The sequence below is a fragment of the Acanthochromis polyacanthus genome, chromosome 7 (assembly GCF_021347895.1).
Source record: "Acanthochromis polyacanthus isolate Apoly-LR-REF ecotype Palm Island chromosome 7, KAUST_Apoly_ChrSc, whole genome shotgun sequence".
Taxonomy (NCBI): Eukaryota; Metazoa; Chordata; class Actinopteri; family Pomacentridae; genus Acanthochromis; species Acanthochromis polyacanthus.
Genome location: NC_067119.1, coordinates 27,137,300 through 27,162,299, shown reverse-complemented (window position 1 = coordinate 27,162,299; position 25,000 = coordinate 27,137,300). Strand labels below are relative to the sequence as shown.

The 25,000-nt window shown below is 40.2% G+C and overlaps 2 protein-coding genes and 1 long non-coding RNA gene across 18 annotated transcripts in view; 2 read left to right on the top strand and 1 right to left on the bottom strand.

The window, feature by feature from the left end:
- Nucleotides 1-7,518: 7,518 nt before the first annotated feature.
- LOC127534912 (uncharacterized protein DDB_G0271670-like) overlaps nt 7,519-25,000 on the bottom strand; it is a 146,760-nt gene continuing 129,278 nt past the window's right edge. For 4 of the 15 annotated variants that reach the window (XM_051951293.1, XM_051951302.1, XM_051951306.1 and 1 more), the window contains 2 exons: nt 7,977-8,104; nt 7,519-7,708 (listed from right to left, as the gene is read on the bottom strand). Coding sequence is in view for 3 of the 15 variants with exons in the window: in XM_051951310.1 (XP_051807270.1) it covers nt 9,380-10,900 (1,521 nt within the window). In the remaining 12 variants the exon portion in view is untranslated. Of the gene's footprint in view, nt 7,709-7,976; nt 8,105-8,228; nt 8,307-8,546; nt 8,673-8,794; nt 8,926-9,077; nt 10,988-13,293; nt 13,913-25,000 lie in introns of those variants that run through there. The other 11 variants (XR_007943503.1, XM_051951296.1, XM_051951295.1 and 8 more) reach the window with 9 other exon arrangements.
- Nucleotides 9,342-25,000, top strand: part of LOC127534913 (uncharacterized) — a 141,270-nt gene continuing 125,611 nt past the window's right edge. Inside the window, exons 1-4 of the long non-coding RNA XR_007943505.1 lie at nt 9,342-9,481; nt 9,551-9,658; nt 9,725-9,793; nt 9,875-9,979. This is a non-coding gene — a long non-coding RNA (uncharacterized LOC127534913). The remainder of the gene's footprint in view (nt 9,482-9,550; nt 9,659-9,724; nt 9,794-9,874; nt 9,980-25,000) is intronic.
- LOC110969677 (rapamycin-insensitive companion of mTOR) overlaps nt 20,905-25,000 on the top strand; it is a 38,445-nt gene continuing 34,349 nt past the window's right edge. The window contains exon 1 of one of the 2 annotated variants that reach the window (XM_051951291.1): nt 20,905-21,006. Coding sequence is in view for 1 of the 2 variants with exons in the window: in XM_051951292.1 (XP_051807252.1) it covers nt 23,134-23,169 (36 nt within the window). In the remaining variant the exon portion in view is untranslated. Of the gene's footprint in view, nt 21,007-23,114; nt 23,170-25,000 lie in introns of those variants that run through there. The other variant, XM_051951292.1, reaches the window with a different exon arrangement.

The window sequence follows — 25,000 nt, the reverse complement described above, 5'->3', positions numbered from 1 at the left end:
TATCTCTATCACTCCTAGTGGTTGACTGTGGTACAGGTGATAGGAGCACTGACTCATAAAGGCTAAAAATGCCTTCAGTTTTGTAATGAAATGGAAAAAATATAAAAAATAAACATCAAATAATAATGTTATGCCAAAATTCGATTTTTATTTAATTTTTGTTTGAGGGTCCGGCCCCCAAAGTGACTATCCGGTAAAATTCTGGCCCTCTGGCAAATATAGTTGGTGACCCCTGCTCTACTGGAAAGGTGAGTCTAAAGGATTTTACAGGAGAGAGTCATTTGTGATGCAGACAGTCTTGGATTTTTATGGAACTTGATATGAATATGAAATATGAAACATTTCAGTCCAGGTGCACCATAAGACTTTCACTTGAGCTTTTATTTAGGAGAGTAATGATTGGAAAGTGGAGATAGCCAAGAGAGAGCTATATAAGCCAAATTAGCCTGGCCCAAATATACGTCTTACGTGTAGTGGGGCGGCATGGCTCAGTGGGTAGAGTGGCCGTCTTGTAACTGGAAGGTTGCCGGTTTGATCCTCGGCCCGTTGAGCTCATGTCGAGGTGTCCCTGAGCAAGACACCGAACCCCTAATTGCTCCTGATGGGTTGTGGTTAGCACCTTGCATGGCAGCTCCTGCCATCAGTGTGTGAATGTGTGTGTGAATGGGTAAATGTGACATATCATCATGTAAAGCGCTTTGGATAAAAGCGCTATATAAATACAACCATATATCATCACCTAATATGACTCTGTTTTCACTGGTTGGACTGAAGAAGACTAAGACCAGGAACACTGTGGCTCTAGAGGGAACACTCTCCTCTATTATGACTATTAAAATGGCTGGTTTGGAGCCATGCAATAAGTGGGAACCCACCCCAGAGATCATCAAGGCTTCAAAAAAGGCCATAAGGGAGTACAACATGGCTCACAAAAATTCATTTTTCCCTGTTCTTTTCCTGTTCCTGTTTACAACTGTGCCATTTATTCTGAGTTGACAGTCTTTATTATTTATTTTTGGGCCTCGTTAATAAGTTATTCATTCATTTATTCCTGGGTTTGGTCCATGTCACCCTGCTCCTGTGATATCCAGTCAGATCTGGTTTAGTCCTGATTTTAGTTCATGTCACCCTGCTCCTGTGAGACAGAGTTTAGTGACTGATTGTAATTCTGTTCAATGAATAGATAATTGAAGTTATAAAGATTTTTTTGCTTTTGCTTAAGCACTTTTTATTGTTTAGTTGGCTGATGTGGTCAAATTGAAGCTGTTGTGCATTAGAATCCTCCAAGACAAATGTTACAAGTGGTTGCTGGAGTTATTTCAGTTATGCAGATATTTATGAAAAATGCTGAAATGTGTTGTGCTCATCCAGCCACAGAACTTTCATCCATATTTTACATGAAGAACCATTTTCAATACTGCCTGCCGTTGCATTTTTTTTTTGCATTTTTTTTTTTAGCTCAATGTTTTTTTATTATCCCTCTATAATAAGATTTTAACAAAATGCTCATAAAATATACCAGAATGCAGGAAATACGATCAGTAAGTTTCAAAATTTTCTGGGGGAGGGCCCCAAGACCCCCCATCAGCATCCTGCACAAAACAAATCTCACTCTTGGCAGCTCTGAGTTATTGTGTTGTGAGCAAAAGTCATGGCCACTGTGGTGTAAAACATTTACACAGTAAAGTATCTCTGAATAAATCTAAATCTTAATGTGGAAAAGCAATTTCTCAGTTTTTGTTAGCTGTAAAATTAAATGTTCGCTCCCATCCTGTGCATCTCCTGGGGGCTAAGCCCCCCTGTCCTTAAAACCTAGTGGCGCCTCTGCTCGAGACGCTGCCTGGCAAAGCATTGCCGACCGTTTAAATGCGTGTTGTTTTTTTTTTAATGAAGCTCTTAGTCTGAGCGTACACACGCACACATGTCTGAAAATTTAATTTTCAGAGGTCAAGTTTTTGACACTAATTAGGGATAACCCACAACTGCAGTGGTTGATGACTTTTTTTTCCTCATCCTGAAGTTTGTCACACTACTGTGGCCCAGAGGAGATCAGTCTTGATGAAATAAAGCTTTTCAAAACCCATTGAAGACATTTTTTATGTGTGTATAAACATATATATATATATATATATATGAGAGAAAGAGGCTACAACATAGCCTGGTTTTGTGTAATGTGATGGTGGTTTTCACTTTTTACTCTGGTAGGCCTAATTCATGTTCTTGATTTGTGAAATATATATCCACCATAGATGAATAAAGCAGCAACATACACACGTGGACAAAATTGTTGGTACCCCTCAGTTAAAGAAGGAAAAACCCACAATTCTCACTGAAATCACTTGAAACTCACAAAAGTAACAATAAATAAACATTTATTGAAAATTAAATAATCAAAATCAGCCATCACTTTTGAATTGTTGATTAACATAATTATTTAAAAAAACAAACTAATGAAATAGGGCTGGACAAAAATGATGGTACCCATAACTTAATATTTTGTTGCACAACCTTTTGAGGCAATCACTGCAATTAAACGATTTCTGTATTTGTCAATGAGCGTTCTGCAGCTGTCAACAGGTATTTTGGCCCACTCCTCATGAGCAAACAGCTCCAGTTGTCTCAGGTTTGATGGTGTCTTCTCCAAATGGCATGTTTCAGCTCCTTCCACATATGTTCAATGGGATTCAGATCTGGGCTCATAGAAGGCCACTTTAGAATAGTCCAACGCTTTTCTCTCAGCCATTCTTGGGGGTTTTTGGCTGTGTGTTTTGGATCGTTGTCCTGTTGGAAGACCCATGACCTGCGACTGAGACCAAGCTTTCTGACACTAGGCAGCACATTTCTCTCCAGAATGCCTTGATAGTCTTCAGATTTCATCGTACCTTGCACACTTTCAAGACACCCTGTGCCAGATGCAGCAAAGCAGCCCCAAAACATTACTGAGCCTCCTCCATGTTTCACCGTAGGGACAGTGTTCTTTTCTTCGTATGCTTGGTTTTTGAGTCTATGAACATAGAGTTGATGTGCCTTACCAAAAAGCTCCAGTTTGGTCTCATCTGTCCAAAGGACATTCTCCCAGAAGCTTTGTGGCTTGTCAACATGCATTTTTGCAAATTCCAGTCTGGCTTTTTTATGAGTTTTTTTCAGCAGTGGTGTCCTCCTTGGTCGTCTCCCATGAAGTCCACTTTGGCTCAAACAACGACGAATGGTGCGATCTGACACTGATGTACCTTGGCCTTGGAGTTCACCTTTAATTTCTTTGGAGGTTGCTCTGGGCTCTTTGGATACAATTCGAACGATTCGTCTCTTCAATTTGTCATCAATTTTCCTCTTGCGGCCACGTCCAGGGAGGTTGGCTACTGTCCCGTGGGTCTTGAACTTCTGAATAATATGAGCCACTGTTGTCACAGGAACTTCAAGCTGTTTAGAGATGGTCTTATAGCCTTTACCTTTAAGATGTTTGTCTGTAATTTTTTTTCGGATGTCCTGGGACAATTCTCTCCTTCGCTTTCTGTTGTCCATGTTCAGTGTGGTACACACCTTTTCACCAAACAGCAGGGTGACTACTTGTCTCCCTTTAAATAGGCAGACTGACTGATTATGAGTTTGGAAACACCTGTGATGTCAATTAAATGACACACCTGAGTTAATCATGTCACTCTGGTCAAATAGTTTTCAATCTTTTATAGAGGTACCATCATTTTTGTCCAGGCCTGTTTCATTAGTTTGTTTTTTTAAATAATTATGTTAATCAACAATTCAAAAGTAATGGCTGTTTTTGATTATTTAATTTTCAATAAATTTTTATTTATTGTTACTTTTGTGAGTTTCAAGTGATTTCAGTGAGAATTGTGGGTTTTTCCTTCTTTAACTGAGGGGTACCAACAATTTTGTCCACGTGTGTAGGTAACACCTAAAACCAAAGTAGGAATACTTTGGAAAAAAGGGGCAACTTCATGTGGAGATGTTTCATCAAACACTCAAACTTTGAATAAAAAAGCAGAAAAAAACATGTAGGCCTATAGAGGAGATGTCATTTTTATTAGAGATGATAGTGCTACTGTGCCCTACATTTAAATAAGGGAGAAGACACAAATGAGCTTGTACACAAAATAGTTATCTCATCATTTGGCATCACCTTTGGATTATCATCATGATCAGATTGGACCGCTGGTAAAAGGAAGGTATTCTTTATGGAAAACTGTGGCTGTTGTGTCCTGCTTATTTTAAGACAATCTGTGCCTATTCCTGTTACGTGTTGACTGCACTTTGAGGGTGAAAGAAGAAAGAAAATCAGATATTTCCAAGTGTTTACCGCTGGTGGATTCGAACCCACGGCGCAATGAAAAGTAAAACCACATTTAATCTACTTAACTACGCCCTAACCACTGATCACAGTTGCACACTGTGACAAAATGTGTAGTGTAATATGATATAGTTTGATTCACGGTTATTCCAGCGTTATTTAAAAAAGGTCTCAATGTATGTCACTGAACAAGAACATCATTGATTACAGATCAAGGTGAATTTAATGTGTAACATGCGGTTCACAGGCGTCTTTCTGAAGCTCGTCAGAACCTTCTCTGACATGGGGCTAAAGTAAGCTTGACTGTTAGCCTGCCCCGGACCAGGCTTGTCGCTCTGGCTGAGTTACCATGGTTACCAAGCCAGGCTAGCCCTAAGCCTTGTTGGTGGAACAAAACTCTCACTAAAGTTAGCGAAGCTGACCGAAATAAGCCAGGCTTAGACTTAAGCCAGCTTCATGGAATACCCCCCAGGTGTTAAACGCTTGACAGAATGACGAAGATCTATACATTAAGCATAATAAGCACATGCAGTAAATAGAAATATCCACTAAATAAAGAATATAAACATGACAACAACATTAACTAGTCACAACATCACACATATTCCTTAGAAAATACTCAATCTTTCATTCACATACAACCGTCTAACGAAGGATTTCTCTGCCGACTGTTGTCAGTCACCCGTTATGTTGCCACGCTGTTCATTACTATGTGACATCACTCTCCACAGATGTCCCATATGGGCACTAAATCAGACAGAAAGGAAATGTCAACCTAACATCTTTAACTTTGGGGCTTTTTCTACAATGAGGCTGCAGCATTCCTATAACTGCAGTAAGGTAGTAGCAACGAAAAACCAGTGAACTGGCTATAGTAACAAGGGATGTGTTTAACCAAAGACCTGTTTGTTACCATTGCATGAAGGCTAGAGTTATTATTTGTGAATGTAGTGTAATTTCTACCTATCACTCAAGACCCACATTTACATTTACATATTGTAACTGGTAGAGTGTATTATGGAAAGTTTATTTTAGGATGTGCTGATTGTTTCTCTAGGCTAAATGTTATTTTGAAGAAGGTCTTCTAAGTCTAATATAATTTATGTCTAAGTACTGTGTAGCTGCAATGAAGCTGAGTAAGCAATGGCCATGATTACGACTGTTAACATGTTTCCTAACTAACGAAATATCTGAGTGTGTGTGTATATATATATATATATATATATATATATATATATATATACACACACATATATATAGACACACACACACACTCACTCAGATATTCCATTAGTTAGGAAATGTCAACAGTCGTAATCATGGCCATTGCTTACTCAGCTTCATTGCAGCTATTTGGGAACCATCAAAATAGTTTTCAGAAAGATGTACTGTAAAAGACATGCTAACCTAATGCCTAATACCAAGTTATTTTTCTATTACAGGTTCTGCTATGCCACAGCATCCTTGAGAGGCTCCATTTTCAGCTGCTTTACATTTTAAACCACAGGCCACTGGCTTTGGACCGCATACAATCTGTGTGCACTCACTACCTGGCTTTTTGTAGTGCTATTTAAGTAGCATTGATTTATTTACAAGCAAATCTTTCAGTCCAAATAGGTGCAGGTCAAGCAGGATGCCCCAAGATTTATTTTAACCCTTTAACCCTTAGTACCTGCATTATCTTCTTGAAATCCTTTTATCTGTCACAACTATCGCAAGCCTGTTGGGGGTGTCAAGACATACTATCCACAGAATACTCTCAGAACACAACATGTCAGTGATCTCTCTCTCAAAAAACCTGGTTCAGTGATTTCCATAACCTCCGCCCCAACCCCCAATTTGCCCTTCCTTTCTTAAATCCTTGAAAAAACAGTAGCCACTCAAGTCCACTCTCACCTCACCAAAAATAACCCGTAGGAGCCATTTCTGGTCTGGTCTCCACTGAATCAGCCCTCATCAAAATCACCAATGGCCTCATGGCAGCCGAAACTGGTTTAATGTCCTTCTTGACCTGAGTGCGGTCTTTGACACCATCTCAAACTCCATCCTCCTCAGTCGACTCTCCTCACTTGGTATCACTCACACCCCCCTCTGGTTTCTGTCAGATCTCAAAGACAGCGCTCACTTTATACAACTCAAGTCCTTCAAATCGGACATGTTGAGGATGCTCTCAGTCAGACAGCTGCTTGGTGTGGTGGACATGATGTCTTTCTCATCATGAAGCCTGTCAATGCAGTTCATCCTGCCTCACTCCGACACAGACCAGTGTATTTATTCAGACTTTGTCAGAAAATTTAAACTTGAGGCTTACTCTTCAAATCATTACCCCCATTGTGTGCAAGTTACAATTATTTATAATGCAAATTCAAACCCTGCTTAAGCTGATTAAAGTGAAGTAAAAAGTATCTCTCACACACTCACCTTTATTTACTCATTAATCATGAGGCTGTGGACAATATTTACTCATAAACTTGTACCCAAATAACATGAAAACATCATTACTAGATTGAAAGACTCACAAATGTATAGTTTGTGAACTAAATATGTGGTTTTACTAAACTAATACAGTTTATGTTGTTTTTGTAGTTGTGCTGTTTGGGTTTTTAGTTATCAAGCTCATTTCATTAATTTATGTCAATTTCATTTTGATTTTCAATCAATTGATGCAGCTAAGAATAACCCTGCAGAATGTTTGCAGCCACCTTTATAAAATGTCCACCCTGCTCATAACCATCAAGTAGCAAATGTGTATTTACCATAGCAGCATGTTAAAGTCCATGGGATTGTTTCGAATCCAAGATGAAGCAGATAGAGCAGAGAGTAACAGGAGGAAACCATCAGTGCTTTAAAATGATCTGATTTCAGCTCAGTCCACAGAGGTCAGAAGCTGCTGCACCCGTTCAACCTCTGGACTTCAGTAAAATCGACATATTCAAGAGGTTATATGTAGTCGTGGGTGATGTGTCTCTCATTTGGATGTATTTTACTTCAGATTTTCAGTTTGTGATTGAGTCGCTATATTATTTTCATTTTCTTTTGTCATTGTCTAGTGTGTTTTTGAAGGAGTCACATATGTTTATGAGAAACCAGTGCTTTGAAAAAAGATTTTTTGAGACTAACATGGTTTTAGAACCATAAAATGAAGTTCTTTGAATCCTAAAATTACAGGAAGGGTCTATAATGTCAAACTTTTAAACAAACAGATACAGGTCCCTTGTTTTGACTTTTTATTTTAGTCTCTCTTATTGAAGTTTGATCAGATCAAGCATTTGGTAGCAGTGTGGAGGAAAAAAACTTCCTGTTGCCAGGAAGTTGAAAAAAAACCTCCATTTGGGATGAGGGTACAGAGGAAGGAAGGAGCATGAAGTCTTTGCAGGTCGGTGAGGCCAGCTCCAGAGATACCTACAGAGAGGACCAGACACAAAGTTAGTGACTTACAATGGTGGCATCCAGCTTCTAACTGTATGGAGAGGAGATGAGGAGAGGGGGTGTGCTCAGTGCACCATGAGAAGTCCTCCAGTAGTTGGTTTATTTACATTTAGAGAGAAAAAAACAACTAACAATGCAGTAAATGTAGTGTTGAGGCTGTCAGTCACAGCATCTACATTTCTAGTAAAGGCATCCACTGGAATGACTTTATCTGTAAACACATTTCATTTGAGAAATTTACCTTTGGAGTAATCTGGAGCTTCTCTTCTTCTTCTCTGGTTGATGCTGTTGGTCATCTTCTTCCAGTTCTCTGACAGGTTTCTTCTGTTGTTGATCGTCCTGAGGCTCCTCGAACTGTTTCTTTGTCTTCTTAGATTTTGAAGTCACAGTTTTGGAAGAACAGAATCACAGACGTGTGTGTCAGATTCACATTTAGTAGTAGTATGTAACAATACACTGTCACCAGGTTCATTGTATTTAAATTGGTACCAACCTGCTGGTCATCTGGTTCTTTCTGTCCATGTTCTCTCTGTGTCTCTGTGGGGTTTTCTCTTTGTGCTCCGACTTCCTCCTGCAATCCAAACACATACATGGAAGGTTAACTGGTGATTCTAAAGTAAATCTGAAGTGTTAGTGTGAATGGTTGGCTGTCTCTTTGTGATTGCTCTGAGGTGGACTGGTGACCTGCAGCCCCTGCAACTCTATATCGGATAAAAGGTGTAGCTAATGGATGGATGATGCCCTTTGTTATAGGGCACAACATACACAAAATAGTGAAGCACAATAGAATTAGATTTCTTTGTTGTCTCACCTTTTGCGTCACTATAATAAGCATCCCCTCTTCCGTAGTCTGAGTTCACATGCTGGGGCTGCTCCTTATCGGGTTTCTTGTCTTGATCTGATTCTACATTTTATCAGGTGTCTTGGAGAGAGAGCTCTAAAGAGAGCAAAAACACAACAAGAAGATTAATTAAATTACAGACAAATAATTACATTTGAGCTGTAGAGCTGCATATTAACGTAAAGTATCGAAAGAACCAGTTCACTCCATGGACTCACTTTGTATTAGTTGACTGGTCTCACATCTCATGCACTGGTCCTGGACATGTTTCCCATCATCTTTTCTTCAAAATGACTTATTCTCCTCGATGTTCCATCCCTGTTTAAATCATTTGGTGTCCAGGAAGCAGCTATGTAGAAAAAAAAAACACATGTAGGTTGATTTTTCCGTTGATTCTGACAGAACTACATTTTCTCAGTCAGTGATATACAATATACTAAATATACTGTGTAAACATGCAGTATCTGTAAGGTGATTCTTTCCCAAGTTCATGTAAATTACCAGTGCATTCTGTTCCTTGTACAGTTGTCCTGTCGTCTCATCGCAGGCTGGTTGGCGTCTCTAAGGGTCGTCTCTGGTGGGCTCGGTTCCTCGTCTTCACGTGTCTGCTGGAGCTGGGCCTCATCTGTTGGGTCTTCTTCTCATCCTTCTTTTGATTTGAGTCCCGGGGTCATCAGAACTTGGAGATGGGGAGAAAAAAAAACTACAGGAAAATGTGTTAGAATCTTGCAGAAAATGTATCACATTCTATGGAAGAATTAAAGACTTCTTGTATGCTAAATCTAAATCAAAAAACATGTATGTCACCATGCCACCACTGTAATGCGCCCCGTGAACCTCATATTCATCAAATTTAATATACAATTAAATTTAATGAAAACGAGGAAGGAAAGGAGTAAGGAGAGGTAGAGGAAGAAGAGGAGGAGAAGGAGTAGGGAGAGGTAGAGGAAGACGAAGAGAAGGAGTAGGGAGAGGTAGAGAAAGAAGAAGAGAAGGAGTAGGGAGAGGAAGAAGAGAGGAGGTGGAGGAGCGTGAAGGAGTAGGGAGAGGTAGAGAAAGAAGAAGAGAAGGAGTAGGGAGAGGTAGAGGAAGAAGAGGAGAAGGAGTAGGGAGAGGTAGAGGAAGACGAAGAGAAGGAGTAAGGAGAGGTAGAGGAAGAAGAGGAGGAGAAGGAGTAGGGAGAGGTAGAGGAAGACGAAGAGAAGGAGTAAGGAGAGGTAGAGGAAGAGGAAGAAGAGGAGGAGAAGGAGTAGGGAGAGGTAGAGGAAGACGAAGAGAAGGAGTAAGGAGAGGTAGAGGAAGAGGAAGAAGAGGAGGAGAAGGAGTAGGGAGAGGTAGAGGAAGACGAAGAGAAGGAGTAAGGAGAGGTAGAGGAAGAAGAGGAGGAGAAGGAGTAGGGAGAGGTAGAGGAAGAAGAGGAGGAGAAGGAGTAGGGAGAGGAAGAAGAGAGGGGGAGGAGCGTGAAGGAGTAGGGAGAGGGAGAGGAAGAAGAGAGGAGGAGGAAGAGGAGGGAGAGGAAGAAGAGAGGAGCTTGAGGAGTTGGGAGAGGAAGAAGAGAGGAGGAGGAAGAGGAGGGAGAGGAAGAAGAGAGAAGGTGGAGGAGTTGGGAGAGGAAGAAGAGAGGAGGTTGAGGAGTTGGGAGAGGAAGAAGAGAGGAGGAGTTGGGAGAGGAAGAGGAAGAAGAGGAGGAGAAGGAGCAGGGAGAGGAAGAAGAGAGGTGGTGGAGCGTGAAGGAGGAGGGAGAGGTAGAGGAAGAAGAGGAGAGGAAGGGAGGGAGGAGGAGGAGCATGGAGGAGAAGGAGGGGGAGGAGGAGGGGAGAGAGGAGAAGGGGAGAGAGAGGGGGCAGGGCATGAAGGAGGAGAAGGGGGAGAAGCTGGAGGAAGAGGGGTGAAGGAGGAGCAAGAGGTGGAAGAGGAGGAGGCAGAGGAGAGAGGAGAGAAGGTGGGAGCAAAGGGGGAAAGAGCGGAAGAGAAGCGAGGAGAGAAGGGGCGAGCAAAGGGGGAAAGAGCGGAAGAGAAGCGTGGAGAGAAGGGGGAAGCAAAGGGGGAAAGAGCGGAAGAGAAGCGAGGAGAGAAGGGGCGAGCAAAGGGGGAAAGAGCGGAAGAGAAGCGAGGAGAGAAGGGGCGAGCAAAGGGGGAAAGAGCGGAAGAGAAGCGTGGAGAGAAGGGGGAAGCAAAGGGGGAAAGAGCGGAAGAGAAGCGAGGAGAGAAGGGGGAAGCAAAGGGGAAAGAGCGGAAGAGAAGCGAGGAGAGAAGGGGCGAGCAAAGGGGGAAAGAGCGGAAGAGAAGCGAGGAGAGAAGGGGCGAGCAAATGGGGAAAGCATGGTGTAGGTGGTGAAGGTGTGTGTGTTCAAACCGTCCGGAGTTCTGACGCTGGAGGTCTCCCTGGATCAGTGGAGGTCCCAAGTCCTCTGGAGACAGAAACAAAGCAACATTTCAACCCTCACAGACTTCCTGCTCCTCACACTAAACTGGATCCATGTGAAGCTGCTCAGACACTGTGGGTTCCACTGATTGTTCTCCTCAATGTTTAGAGCTTCACATGTTTTTGCTCCTCAGCACTGACAGAACCAGAAGATCTAAATAAATGAGCAGCATCAGAGAAGAACTTGTTGCTGCACAGTACATGACACCTTCAGTCCCTGGATCTACTACAGGCAGCAAAGTTCCTTTTTACCCTGAATGCATTTCTGCGCAAAGATCGCTCCAAAATTCCACACATACAGGTTTAAAAAATAGAGAATAATTGAGAAAACTTTCAAGGCAGCCTTTTGCAGTAAAATTGTTGAATTGTCTCAACTATTTGCTTGTTCATTGTCCTAAGTCATATTTCATTGTTGCACCACTTACATTGACATTGTTCTGTGAAGAGTCACTGCTATTCATTCTTCATTTGGCCAATATAGACTTGTTTATTTGCTGAATAGTGTGATTCACAGAACTACCAAAGTCATTTATTCTGTTTTTTTTTTTTTGTGTGTGGCATTTTTGTGGTTTTACTGAGAGACAGGAAAGTGGGGAGATAGGATGGGGGAAGGACCTGCAGCAAAGGGCTAGACATTATTTACATATTCTTTCCTATTCAACGTCTACATAGGTATTATTTTATTACTTATTCTTTATAAATGACTAAAAACTGTCCAATCTGCATTTTTGTATCCTTAAATTGCATCATTTTCTTTCAAATACCAGCAAATATCTACAAAAAAACTAGTATTTTTGTTCTTGAAAATTAAACATTGTGAAAATACTGTGTCATTTGATGGTCAAATGTTGTAAAAGAACAAACTAGCGTTCATAACAATACAGATTTTTTTTTATATGTACCTTATTCAAAGCTTTTGCCTGAATCATTCAGTTTACATGAAAATTTATACTTTTTTTTAGTAGTTGTTATTTACCAAAATACAGACAAAAATTGCAGCTGGAAACTTTAAAAAAAAATGCTTTGCTCACAGTGATTCTGGCTCAACCAGTCAATACTAAATACAACGAACAGATTCAGATCCAGTCCCGTGCAGCAGTGATGCATCTACACAGAAACGTGAATAAAATCATTTCACTTTTGTCTCCACCATCAAACCAAATAACCACATCTTACTAAGATTAACTTTAAATGTGACAGTTTGCAAAGGGGTCTGAGCACCTTCACCGATTTCTTCGTCTTTCACGATACTATGTGTTTACAAGATGATGCCACAGTCTCCATCGCCGCTAGAAAACACTTGTAGACAACCAGCTGCAGCGCACAACACCGTATGCGTAATTACGCACGCTGAACCTCGGGTACTTTGACCAAGTCACGCGGAACCAACAACGGAACTTCTCCCAACAGGGGAACAGCTTGACTCAGAGTGAAAACACATTTCGGAGTGATCGACTAACAACATGTGAAGTTTAATTTTCCTAAATGATGTCAAATGACAGATTCAACACAACAGCTGCTTGCCCGCTAACAAGCAGACACTGACTTCAGGTCAGTTCACAGCAGCACAAATCTGACGGAGTGTTTGAAGCAACATCTGAGCATCAGTTCACAAACAGGATCAGCTCTGAACTGAAAAGGACCTGATGCTCCGACAACATCTTCTACCAGACCAACTCAGCTACACTGTTTACGTTTGCACATTCTGACGTCATGAAGTTTACCCCAAATGCCTCCATCATCTCCATGGTTACCAAAAATGCACATTGCTCTTATTTTATGAAAAATAGCCCAGTCGCCATGTTTATCTGAAACTTTTGACCCTAAAATGTACATAAATTAATTATCATATTTTAGACCTTAAAACATTTTAAAAACGGTCTAAAAACAAATAATAGCTAATGGTGTTGAAAGGCTAATTGATGATTAGAAAACCCTTGTGCAGTTATGTTAGCACATGAATAAATGTGTGAGTTTTCATGGAAAACATGAAACTGTCTGGATGACCCCAAACTTTTGAAAGGTAATGTAAAACAAAAACAAAAAAACAACAATTTAGCATTTTGTTAACATATTTCAGGACTTTTATATAATAAAACTCACAAAAGAACTATTTTACACCAAGAAAACATCACTCAAGCTGTGTTTTACAAACAGGACGTCGAAGTTGTTACTTAACAGACTTTAAATTCAACAAATTATTCTTATTCTTCGGACTGAAACCGTTTTCAAAGTGTTCACAGAGATCAGAGGACGAATGAGACAGGAAAAGCATGAAATTAATTCTCTTACCTGAATGCAAACTGCAGGTATGCGTCTGTCCAACTGCTGCTTTCTTCGGCAAGTTCTTCTTTTTCTTCTTTTTCTCTCGATAATCCGCTGAGGTTGGTCTTCAGTAAGGTTGTTTTTGCGATGCTGTCCGGCTTTTGAGAGCTTTCCAGCGTTGAGGTCAATTTACAACTAGTCTAGTCAAAGTCCAAGTGCAAAAAAGAACCGATCGAAGTTACGGGCCTTTTATATGCGTTCGGAACGTTTCCATGGATTCAAATGATGCACGCACGCGCCTGTGCGAGGAATTTTGATTCGAAGTTCAGAAAATAATGTCATTTTATTTGTTTCTAATCTTGCCTTGTTGCATGTACTCAGGAGTTTACACAAAGTTCACCTTGTAACTCCAGTCCAACATCTAAAACAGCCAAATCACATTTTGTTCGTAACGACGATTTATCTTAATAAAGACTCATGACACTCCGGTGGTGCTCAGGATTCATCCAGAAAAGCTTTAATACAAATACCTTCACCCTATAAACCTTCGGTCTGCGTGGAACAGCTGGAATGTGTGTACAAGTCCACAGAATAGTATTTGTCTTAAGTGACGCCACGTGCGTAAATTCGCGTAAAGACGCACTGATGGTGATGCTGCCGGTGTTTATTAAAGTCAGAGGAAACAATGTGACACACAGCAGCAAACAGGACTTGTGGAGGTGTTTAAATGTTTCTCCCGAATCCACAGTGACATTCAGTGAAACCTTAACGTTATTTTTCTGACGTTAATCCAACAGGTTCCACATCTGTCTGGATGCTCCGTGGAGGCACGGGGGAGCAGTGCCCCCCCCCCCCCGTGATCTGATTGGCCACCCAGTGTGCCAGGGCCGGAGTGGGACTCATTTTCAGCCCTGGACTTTCATGCCTCAGACCGGCCCATTTTAGATCACGACCTATTAAACTATTAAAATCCTGTAATTCTAGCCTTGTCTTGTAATTCAGTGTTTTTCGAAAATATTTCCAATTCAGTGCAAGGGTTGCTTCACAGTGAGGATTTATTCCAACATCTCCAGCATTATTCTTTACAACAATATCAGAATCTATATTCTGTTCAAATAAGTGTTCAAGGATATCTAAACCTTAAAAATGAAATAAAAGAAGACAAAAACATTAATTTTAAAAAATTTAAAAAAAAGGTGTTGCACTTTCTAATAACACTATCATCTCTTTTTCCTCTTCAAGGAAATTCCATCACAAATTAAATTTCACAAATATGAGAACATCAGTTAAAGGGCTAATCTCCAAAACTATTCTTTACAACATCACAATGTCCTTTTTTGCAATATCAAATATCAAGCAAATTAGTTTTTACAGAAATCTAATTCTCATGAATAAGGAATACTAATAAGTTATTCATTCATTTATTCCTGGGTTTAGTCCATGATACCCTGCTCCTGTGATATCCAGTCAGATCTGGTTTAGTCCTGATTTTAGTCCATGTCACCCTGCTCCTGTGAGACAGAGTTTAGTGTCTGATTGTAATTCTGTTCAGTGAATAGATAATTTAAGTCATAAAGATTTTTTTGCTTTTGCTTAAGCACTTTTTATTGTTTCGTTGGCTGATGTGGTCAAATTGAAGCTGTTGTGCATTAGAATCCTCCAAGACAAATGTTACAAGTGGTTGCTGGAGCACATCTCCTGGGGGCTAAGCCCCCCTGTCCTTAAAACCTAGTGGCGCCTCTGCACAGCACAATGATTTGAGGGAGCCACTTGATCCACAACACTGACATCAGAAAACCGCTCACCCACACAATGCCACACACGCTGTCTGCCATCTGCCCTGAACAGTGTAAACTGGGATTCATCCGTGAAGAGAACACCTCTCCAATGTGCCAGACGCCATTGGATGTGAGCATTTGCCCACTCAAGTCGGTTACGACGACTAACTGGAGTCAGGTGGAGACCCCGATGAGGACGACGAGCATGCAGATGAGCTTCCCTGAGACGGTTTCTGACAGTTCGTGCAGAAATTCTTTGCTTATGCAAACCGATTGTTTCAGCAGCTGTCCGAGTGGCTGGTCTCAGACCATCTTGGAGGTGAACATGCTGGATGTGGAGGTCCTGGGCTGGTGTGGTTACACGTAGTCTGCGGTTGTGAGGCTGGTTGGATGTACTGCCAAATTCTCTGAAATGCCTTTGGAGACGACTTATGGTAGAAAAATGAACATTCAATATACAAGCAACAAATCTTGCCACATCTGTGGCATTGTACTGTGATAAAACTGCACCTTTCAGAGTGTCCTTTTATTGTGGGCAGTCTAAGGCACACCTGTGCACTAATCATGGTGTCTAATCAGCATCTTGATATGGCACACCTGTGAGGTGGGATGGATTATCTCGGCAAAGGAGAAGTGCTCACTATCACAGATTTAGACAGATTTGTGAACAATATTTAAGAGAAATGGTGATATTGTGTATGTGGAAAAAGTTTTAGATCTTTGAGTTCATCTCATAAAAAATGGGAGAAAAAACAAAAGTGTTGCGTTTACATTTTTGTTGAGTGTATGTTAATGCTCATCATACACTGGTATAAGGTATGTTTCTGATTGTCTCTGATGTTGCCTCTGTCTTGACAGTTGGGGAGTTTCTCTTTTCATTCACTAGTAAATGACACTAAAATTAACATGAAACTCAAGAATGAAGACTGTTTACACTAAGGGAATCTTTCATCTTCCTGTCCGTATAGTAGAGACGACCCTACATCTCAGATCTTATCTCAGATCTCAACATGAGTCAGCCAGATGCTCCCTGTACACTCCTGTAAAAGGTCTGTGCTGTATCCAATGTGGAATTCAGAATAGGTGCTCTGGAGGGGCGTCTAATGGGTATGTTGGACACAACCTGTAGCTTCTGCACTCTTAAGTCATACTTTGGAAGATGTACAGTTCTTCAATATGGGGCCAGTATCATTCCCTTTGGAAGCTTTTGCCTTTTATTGCTTTGAAACAATGAATCATGGTTAATTTGATTTGAACTTTTGGACAAATTTTAAATACAGATTAATTCATGTCAATGTGAAAACAGATTTCTACAAAGTAAATTAAAATCTAAAATAAACTATTGCATGGATAGACATCCTCTTCCAAATGACTCACCTAAATAAACACATATGCAACCAACCGGTGCTATGAGTCACACAAAATAGAAATCATCTGATTCAGTTTTGAAAAGTAATGTGAGAACTATTTATAGATACTGTAATTCAGTCCAGTCTCTCTGCCTTAACTTCTACTGTTACAAATTCAATTCTAATTCTTATTTTAAGATTTTTGTTGCCCTAGTCATGTGTCAATGGGGTACACTAAATAGTAGGAACAAATGTAAATGTAATGCAGTCCATCATCCACCATTACCTCAAAATTAAACAAAGTAGAATCATCATTTTTTTTACAGTGTCAACAAAAAAAAGCTTCGTCAAAGAAGAGTTTATGGCAGAGCTACTGTTTTAGATTGAAGCGTATTTTGCTGGTGTACTCAGTAAGGTGTCTGGTGAGGGTATGTACACTAAGTACAGTGGTGAAGGACGTTTGAAGAGGAAAAATCTTTTTCATAAAGAAAGTATTAATACCCCACAGTGAAAATGAGCCCTGCATTAATTAAGTAGAAGTGTGTAGTACTATCGACAAAATCCACTTTAGGTATCAGAAGTAAAAGTACTCGTGCAGAAAAATGTTTAATTACCATATATGATTGTTTTTAGGTTAGTATTACTGCTGCATTAATGTCTGTTTTGCAACTTACTATTATAGTTGTGAAAGACAAATATAAGATTTTAATGTCACATGTTATGTCTTGTTCTGATTTCAGCTTTCTCTCTCATTTTTAGAGACTTAAACGTGCAAAATGGTCACCTGTAATATTACACTTAAACTGTATCACAGTTCAGTGCTAATAGACAGCAGAGGGCAGTGTTTAACAAAAAAAATAGAGCCATTGTCTTATATGGAATCAAGTGTGATGTGACATAAATATGTGCACAAAAATGTTTCTCATTCAACATTGCAAGTTTAGTTGTTTCAAACAATGAAGAAGCAAAGTTATCTTGTAGTCCACAAAATGTTCATTGTTAAGTATGAGTGCCACCTATTGGTCAATAGGACTACTGCAGCTGTGGTAAACTGCTGCCATTTGGTTTTACACCTGAAACCCCCAACATCCTTGAACTGTATTTAATCCATCTAAATACTTTTCCACAAAAACAAACTTTGAATATTATAATTGAGACTATTTGTTGAAGCGCAGTCAAACATTTCATTTGGTTTGTGGGTGATTTCTTGTCCAGTAACTTAATTTAACACTTAAATATAAAACCTTCAACTACAATCTCCTTCTGAATGGTTCTTCCTTTTGTCCTTTCTCTACATATTTTTTATACAGGCTTGATTTATTATTATTTCTTTGTGTCACAACATATAACATTGCAAATTGTGTGGTAATGGTAAATGGTCTGTATTTATATAGCGCTTTACTATACCTGCAAGGTACCCAAAGCGCTTTACATGATACATCACATTCACCCATTCACACACACATTCACACACTGATGGCGGAAGCTGCCATGCAAGGCGCTAACCACGACCCCATCAGGAGCAATTCGGGGTTAGGTGTCTTGCTCAGGGACACCTCGAACACGACGGGGCAAGGATTGAACCGGCAACCCTTCGGTTGCAAGACGGCCACTCTACCCACTGAGCCATGCCGCCCCATGGTTTTGTTGTTGTTTGTAGTTTAATTATAACATTATTTAGCTGTAACATGACATTTATTTATGAAAGATAACACTTAGCATAACAATTTTTTTTACTTTTGATATTTTGCAGATGTGGAAGCGATAATAATTCTGTTTAATAATAATGGAGTACATTTATTATGTGGTATTTCCTCTTGAGCATCTGAGCTCTGAGAACATCTTCTCCTACTGTAGACAGGATATTTCTTAAAATTCTATGTAAAACTGAACTGCTTTTAATGTTTCCTTACAGATTGTATCATGAAATCGACTAATCTACTCTAATGGCTGTGAAAATGTAAAGGCCATGGAGCTTGTACCCAAGAATATCTAAAGTCTTGCATCAGTTTGGAGTGTTTGTACATTGTTTATCAATGCAAACAGGAGCCATTCCCCTGGTTTGATGATGATATTCCTGAATGCTCCTATAAGGACAGACTGGGACCACTGTGGACTTTATCTTCTACATCTGTTCCAGTTGTTCCTTCATTCCTCGGTACTTCTTAACCCTCCTGTTGTCCTCATTTACGGGCACCAAAAAATCTTGCGTCCTTGTCTGAAAAAAATCCAAAACTTCAGCAAAAACAAATTTCTGAAAAATTGCAAAACCTTCAGGAAAAAAAAATCAAATAATTCCTTAAAAAATCCCTTAAAGTTTTATTTTCAAAAATGGCAAGAAAATTCTTGTGAATATTTTTCAAAAATTAGTTAAAGTCTTCAAAAAAAATTCCTAAAAATATCTAAGGTGATTACATGTATGTCAGCGAAACATATATTTTCTTTCAGAACACTCACAAAAAATCTTTTTTGTGAGTGAAGTTTTTTTTTCTTAAGAAACATTTGTTTTTAACATTTCTCTTTTTCCACCAGAAAATGTTCAAAAATTTCCCAAAAATGTTGAAAATGTGGACATCAGAAGTTTTACAGTGAAACTATTATTTTTCTCCACATTTTCAAACCTTAAAATAGGTCAATTTGACCTGCAGGGCAACACGAGGTTAATATTCCTGATGTTTTTGTCAGCTGGGATTGCCACTTCCATCACAACTGCCCTCTTCTGCTTCTTGTCGAGGACCCAGCAGCTCCTGGTCAGCTGGGCATTTCAAGACCCACAGTATCTTAGCTCAGTTTTGGTTGTGGTGGTTTCCCACTGGGATTTGAAGACCTAAACCCAAACTCAGCACAGATGCTCCTGTGTACTATTCCAGCCACTTGATTGTTTCTCTCTGTGTACACTATCCCAGCTTCCATCTTACACTCTGTAGCTACACTCAACAAAAATATAAATGCAACACTTTTGTTTTTGCTCCCATTTTTATAAGATGAACTCAAATATCTAAAACTTCTTCCACATGCAAAATATCCACATGACCTTTTATTGTGGGCAGTCTAAGGCACACCTGTGCACTAATCATGGTGTCTAATCAGCATCTTGATATGGCACACCTGTGAGGTGGGATGGATTATCTCAGCAAGGAGAAGTGCTCACTGTCACAGATTTAGACAGATTTGTGAACAATATTTGAGAGAAATGGTGATATTGTGTATGTGGAAAAAGTTTAGATCTTGGAGTTAATCTCATTAAAAATGGGAGAAAAACAAGTGTTGCGTTTATATTTTGTTGAGTGTATGTGCTGGATCATCTCAAGGGCGTCTTGCTCAGTGTTTAAACCACTTTAGTCCCGTTTGTAATCTACTCCTGCTTCAATGATCTGGTGCTCAGAGCTTGTTGTTGTGCTGCTATGATCAGAGTCTCTCTGAGCTTTCTTAATGTCAGCCACCTCTTCTATCTGCCAAAGATACATCCCATGGAGGAATTTGAGTTTCCATGATATCTCCTGTTCCTTATAATCACCTCCGTCTTCTGCTGCTCTGAGCAGTTCATCCTGAAAGACAAGAGTTTCCTGGTGAATTCATGGATTTTCCATGTCTCATTCTGGATAGCAGCTCTGACACTCATTAATGCAGCTCCTCTCACACACATATGTGTGTGTATAAGTATGAATGTTTATTGTAACAATCCTAAAATGTTATTGATTTTGTCTGTTTTGAACAGTCAGTAGTGACTTACATTAATGCATATGGCCAAATCCTAATTCTGGTTGTCCTTTGATTTATATATAGGTTGGTAGATTATTTGACCGGGGGAAATATGTTGTAATTTTTTAAAGTAACTTTTAAATAAACAGACTGATCAGTGCATTGCGCATGATTCATTTATTCTTAACGTATAGCCTATGTTTCTATGTCCCATGTTTTTAAATTAGTGTCCTTTTTTAATCAGTAATAATCAGCATTCAAAGCTTACTGATTCTCCCATAAATGGTCCTGTAAGGGTTTAATATTATATAGTAGTTTGGATTAAAATTATTGCTATATTGATGTGTATGTTGCATTTTACTGCTGTGGATGTTTAATGTTGAGCAAGGAAATGATCTTTTTAAGTTAATTTTTCACCAAATTTTCACTTCTATTTTAAATGATAAAAGCACATTTATGATGAAAATGATCCACCTGTTAAATAAGCGGCCCCTTCGCTGACGACCATAACACAGTCGCCAGGTCAGATTTATGTTTTCATCCCTGATCAGATTAGAGGGGGATTAAGGAGGATCCAGCTGATCTCGGGTCTGTGGGGGGTCTGCTGCGGCTTGCTGCGACAACCTCCGTTGTCTGTCTTCTCGCGAGAAACAGCGAAGTTTCCGTGTTGTGTATGTTCCTGGAAACATGGCGGCCAGCTTCCGCGGCCGTCCTATCCGGAGTCTTCGGATGCGAGTAAGCGTGAAAAAACTCGATTCAGTGGGGAGCTGAGCTAGCGGGATATTGCAAAAAATAGATTTTCTGAAGCATGTGATGACCTCGGAGGGATTCCTCAGCATGTCGGCTGTGTGTGTTTTTGACAGGTCGGAATGACAGCGGGGAGGAGAACGTACCGCTGGATCTGAGCAGAGGTAAGCAGAGGCTTCATCACAGCACCCTGAAAGCGATTATTGTTCAAAATGGAGTGAGGGGAGTTTCTGCAAACACTAGCTCCGTGAAGTGAAAAACCAAATAGTCCGTGCACTTGCGCCCATCCATTGCTGTTATTATTTCGCCACTTTTTCCTTTGTGCTTCGTGTAATTACATTGCTATCGATATCATAATAACAGGCGCAGCAAGCTAACTAACTAGCTGAGTTAGCGTTAGCTAGCTGAGACAGCTAACCAGCCATGACGACGCTCTGTTGTTTTGATCGGTGTGAGTGGGCAAGATAGCCTGTTATTAGCCAAACAGCCGAAAGTGTTGCAGTCATGCAATTGGTCACCGCTGTCTGTATGAGAATTAGGTCTCAAGGCTGTTTGCTGGTAGCATTCAGGGAGCACAGGGTGTTTCTCCAGTGGCACACTGATACACAGCTGCACAGCCTGCTCAGATTTACTTCTCCAGCAACAACGCTGCATACAGTTTGTTTACATCGAGCAGCGTTCTCTGTCTCACTGCTGGAAACATGAACTCCCTGTGGTGTCAAGTCGTCATATTTGCACCTTAAAAGCCATATACCTGCCCGCTTTTGAAATGATTCAATCATTTTCACATAAGGGATTGATTCCACTCAATCAGAGAGTTGCTTCACACATGGTTTGTGAAATGATTGTATATTATGACAATGCTATGGTGTTTTGGACAGTGCTAAACTGGAGACTAGTCGAAGCGCTGGTGTCCAAGACAACATCATGAACTCAAATTCTTAAGTAAAGTATGTGAACTTGTTTTTCATGCGTACACATGTGGACATGGGACTCATGCTCAGTGCAAAAGACATTTCTTCAGTTGATAGATCCCCATCATTGCACAATCAGAAAATAAACTTGTAGCTATATCAGCTACATTCATATGACCATATTTTACTTTTACGTTGGTGAAGCTACTAACAAATCTTGTTCATGTTTCTAAATGTAACATTAATAATAGAAACACTTTAGTAGTTTTCTCTTTTATCATTTTTGGGTATTTTGCACCTGAAATGCCTGATGATTGCAATCTTATTGACACTATTCAATCCTCCACATATAAGGGACTGAATACACTTAATCTGTGAGCTTTTTCACCACGGATTTTCAAAACTGACTATTTCTATGGCTTTTATCACAATATGGTGATGTATCACAAGAGATTTACACTTCAAAAAACTGAAGACTCAACCACATCTGTGAAGTATGGTCAACAAATTTGACCAGCGTGTACATTTTCACGTGACATGCACCAAATGCAAGAGACTTTTTACTGTATGGATAGATTCCCGTCCTTGCCCTATCAGTTAACTTGCTTTTAAATCTCATTTATTTATACAATGTTTATTCTTACTTCAGCTGGAGCAGTAGATCCTTTGAAATGACTGTTTCATTCTCTAAAATCTAACACCAAGACTACATAACACTTTTGTGTCATATTTTTTCTCACTTGGACTTATTTTGTACTGGATAAAACACAGTGGCAGTAGTGTTTGCAATAGTCCAGTATAGTCCTTGAAGCTTGTAAGAGTGATGACTAAAACCGAAAGCTATTGCTATTTGACTAATTGAAATTAAGCCAGTCCATCCTCTGGCAGACTTTGTTATTGAGGGGAAAAATAATCTGTGTAATTCATTAAGATGCTGTATTCATAGTTTCTGTGGCCTTTGTGCTGTTGTTGAAATGAAGTATCTGGAACTATTTTCCATGCAAATTAGATGTTAAGGCAGTAATTCTTGCCAAGAGAATGCTCTCTTTTAAAAACCAGTTGCGCTTTAGTCAAGAACATTAAGCACTGCAATAAGTACATGATAGTTTAAAGGAACTGAAAACAACACACTCTCCTCCTCAAGTTTTGCTTTTGACCGTCTAGACCCATGTTTTGACTGTATACACTAAATTAGTCCGGCCTGCTAAAGCAACTTCCTTCCTGCACATATCAATTACAGTTCATCGACTTATATTATGGCAATATGGTTAATGCTTTCCTTAGTTACATTGTATTTCTGTTTCGTTCTCCTGCAGAACCATCAGAAAACTTCCGTGAAATCCTTCAAAATGGGCCAAACCACACGGAGTCAGTAACATGCGAAAACTGGGCCACCTGAACAACTTCATAAAGGTAATGCTGTCAAGTTCTGATGCTTTTAACCCTGCTGTTGTGTTATTTAAGGCAGTGTTGACACTACTGAAATTAGAGAGAGCTTAACATGCATCTTTTCATCGGCGTTGACATATTTTATGTATCTGTAAAGATTGATTAGCCACCCCTCCTCTGTAGTGTCACCAACTGACCTCTCCTTGATCCTCTCCTCTTGGGTGTTGCTGCCAGCAGGCCTAGCTGTGCCTGTCATTGTGATGCTGACAGTGAATGTAACAGGAGCTCTGGGGATGTGAAAGCCCTCCAATCTAATGTGCATCAAGAGCAGCACTCTGGCTTTGAAACTTGAGATTATAAATGTCTCGTTATTGTTCTTATGAAGCCGAGATGCTCTCAGTTCTCAAATCTGTGTTTTTCCAAACTTTAGTCTGTTTTTTCTTTGAGTTGTGCGCCATAATGATGAGGGTAAAAGTAGAGATTTTCCAGTGCATACTGTATGATGTGCATACAAGCATGTTAAAAGAGCATTTTGCTTTCAGGTAAGCTGAAACATAAACCAAGTGGTCATTATTCTAGCAGGCATTGGTTCAAAGGTTGAAATGCTTTAACGCAGCTGTATAACTGGGCTGTGTCTGCTGTATTTATCAGCCGATGATGGTTGTGCCGCAGAGATTAATTGTTTGCAAATGGAAAAAGGTAGAAGAATTACAGATCGGATTATTTCCTATTCTCTTTACAGATTCTCTTTACAGAACTTTTATAAACGCTTGTCAAAAAGTATGTCCACATAGAAATAGTCGTACATGTGAACAGTGCTTCTACATTTTCGTGTTAGCCTGTGTCAGTGTTGTGATGGACTAGTCACCTCTTCAGGGAGTTTTTCTGCCTTTTACCCGGTTATGTATGATGATAGTCTCTAGACTTCCTCGTATTTTCTGCAGGATTAGCAGTTAATGACTTGCAGATCTGCAAGTTGAGTATGAAGGGAAAACTAGGAGCTTCTTTTACTTTGAGCACGTTGTTTTGGCATGCCATCACCTCATGGAGAAATGTCAAAAACATCTACACGACTGTCCACTTGGCCCACCCCGGGCACCGATTCCTGCTGCTGTTTAGACATTTTCTGCTTTCCTCTGTCGACCCACAGCCTCAACCACTTCTGACTGTCTGACATGGACATATTGTAAACAGTTGTTGGTGGCTCTGCAGACAGTGACTCTTGGCCTTCCTACCGCCATGCAGAGGGCATTGTAGCAAGCTTAAAGCTGAACGTGGGTTGTGTGTCTATAATCCGTACACCTAACTCTCTTGTTTACAACTGACTGCAGGGTAATAGCCATGACGTGTGTGTGTGTGTGTGTGTGTGTGTGTGTGTGTGTGTGTGTGTGTGTGTGTGTGTGTGTGTGTGTGTGTGTGTGTGTGTGTGTGTGTGTGTGTGTGTGTGTGTGTGTTGTGTGTGTGTGTGTGTGTGTGTGTGGTGTGTGTGTGTGTGTCTGTCTGTTAGAGCACCATTACTCTGATTCCTTATAAGGGTTCCAGGACAGTGAGGGTGACCTAATCCCCCCGGAGAGCGTCACATGCCTCCTCCTGCCTGCTTGGGATCTGACATCACAGCTGGTTTCAAACAACCCACTACTCACCCTATCTCTCGTCACCCATCCCTTCCCATCCTGCACTCGCCTCCTCCTCTGCAGTGTGGTTTATGATGCTCATCTTTGAGGATCAGTCCAAACTAAAATGACCAGTTTAATTCACTCGTCTGCTTCACTGTCTGCATGTTTAGAATGAGTTGCTGTGATGGAGTGTCATCGACTTGTTAGTGCTAGGTTGCTCAGGGTACCCAGTGAGAAAG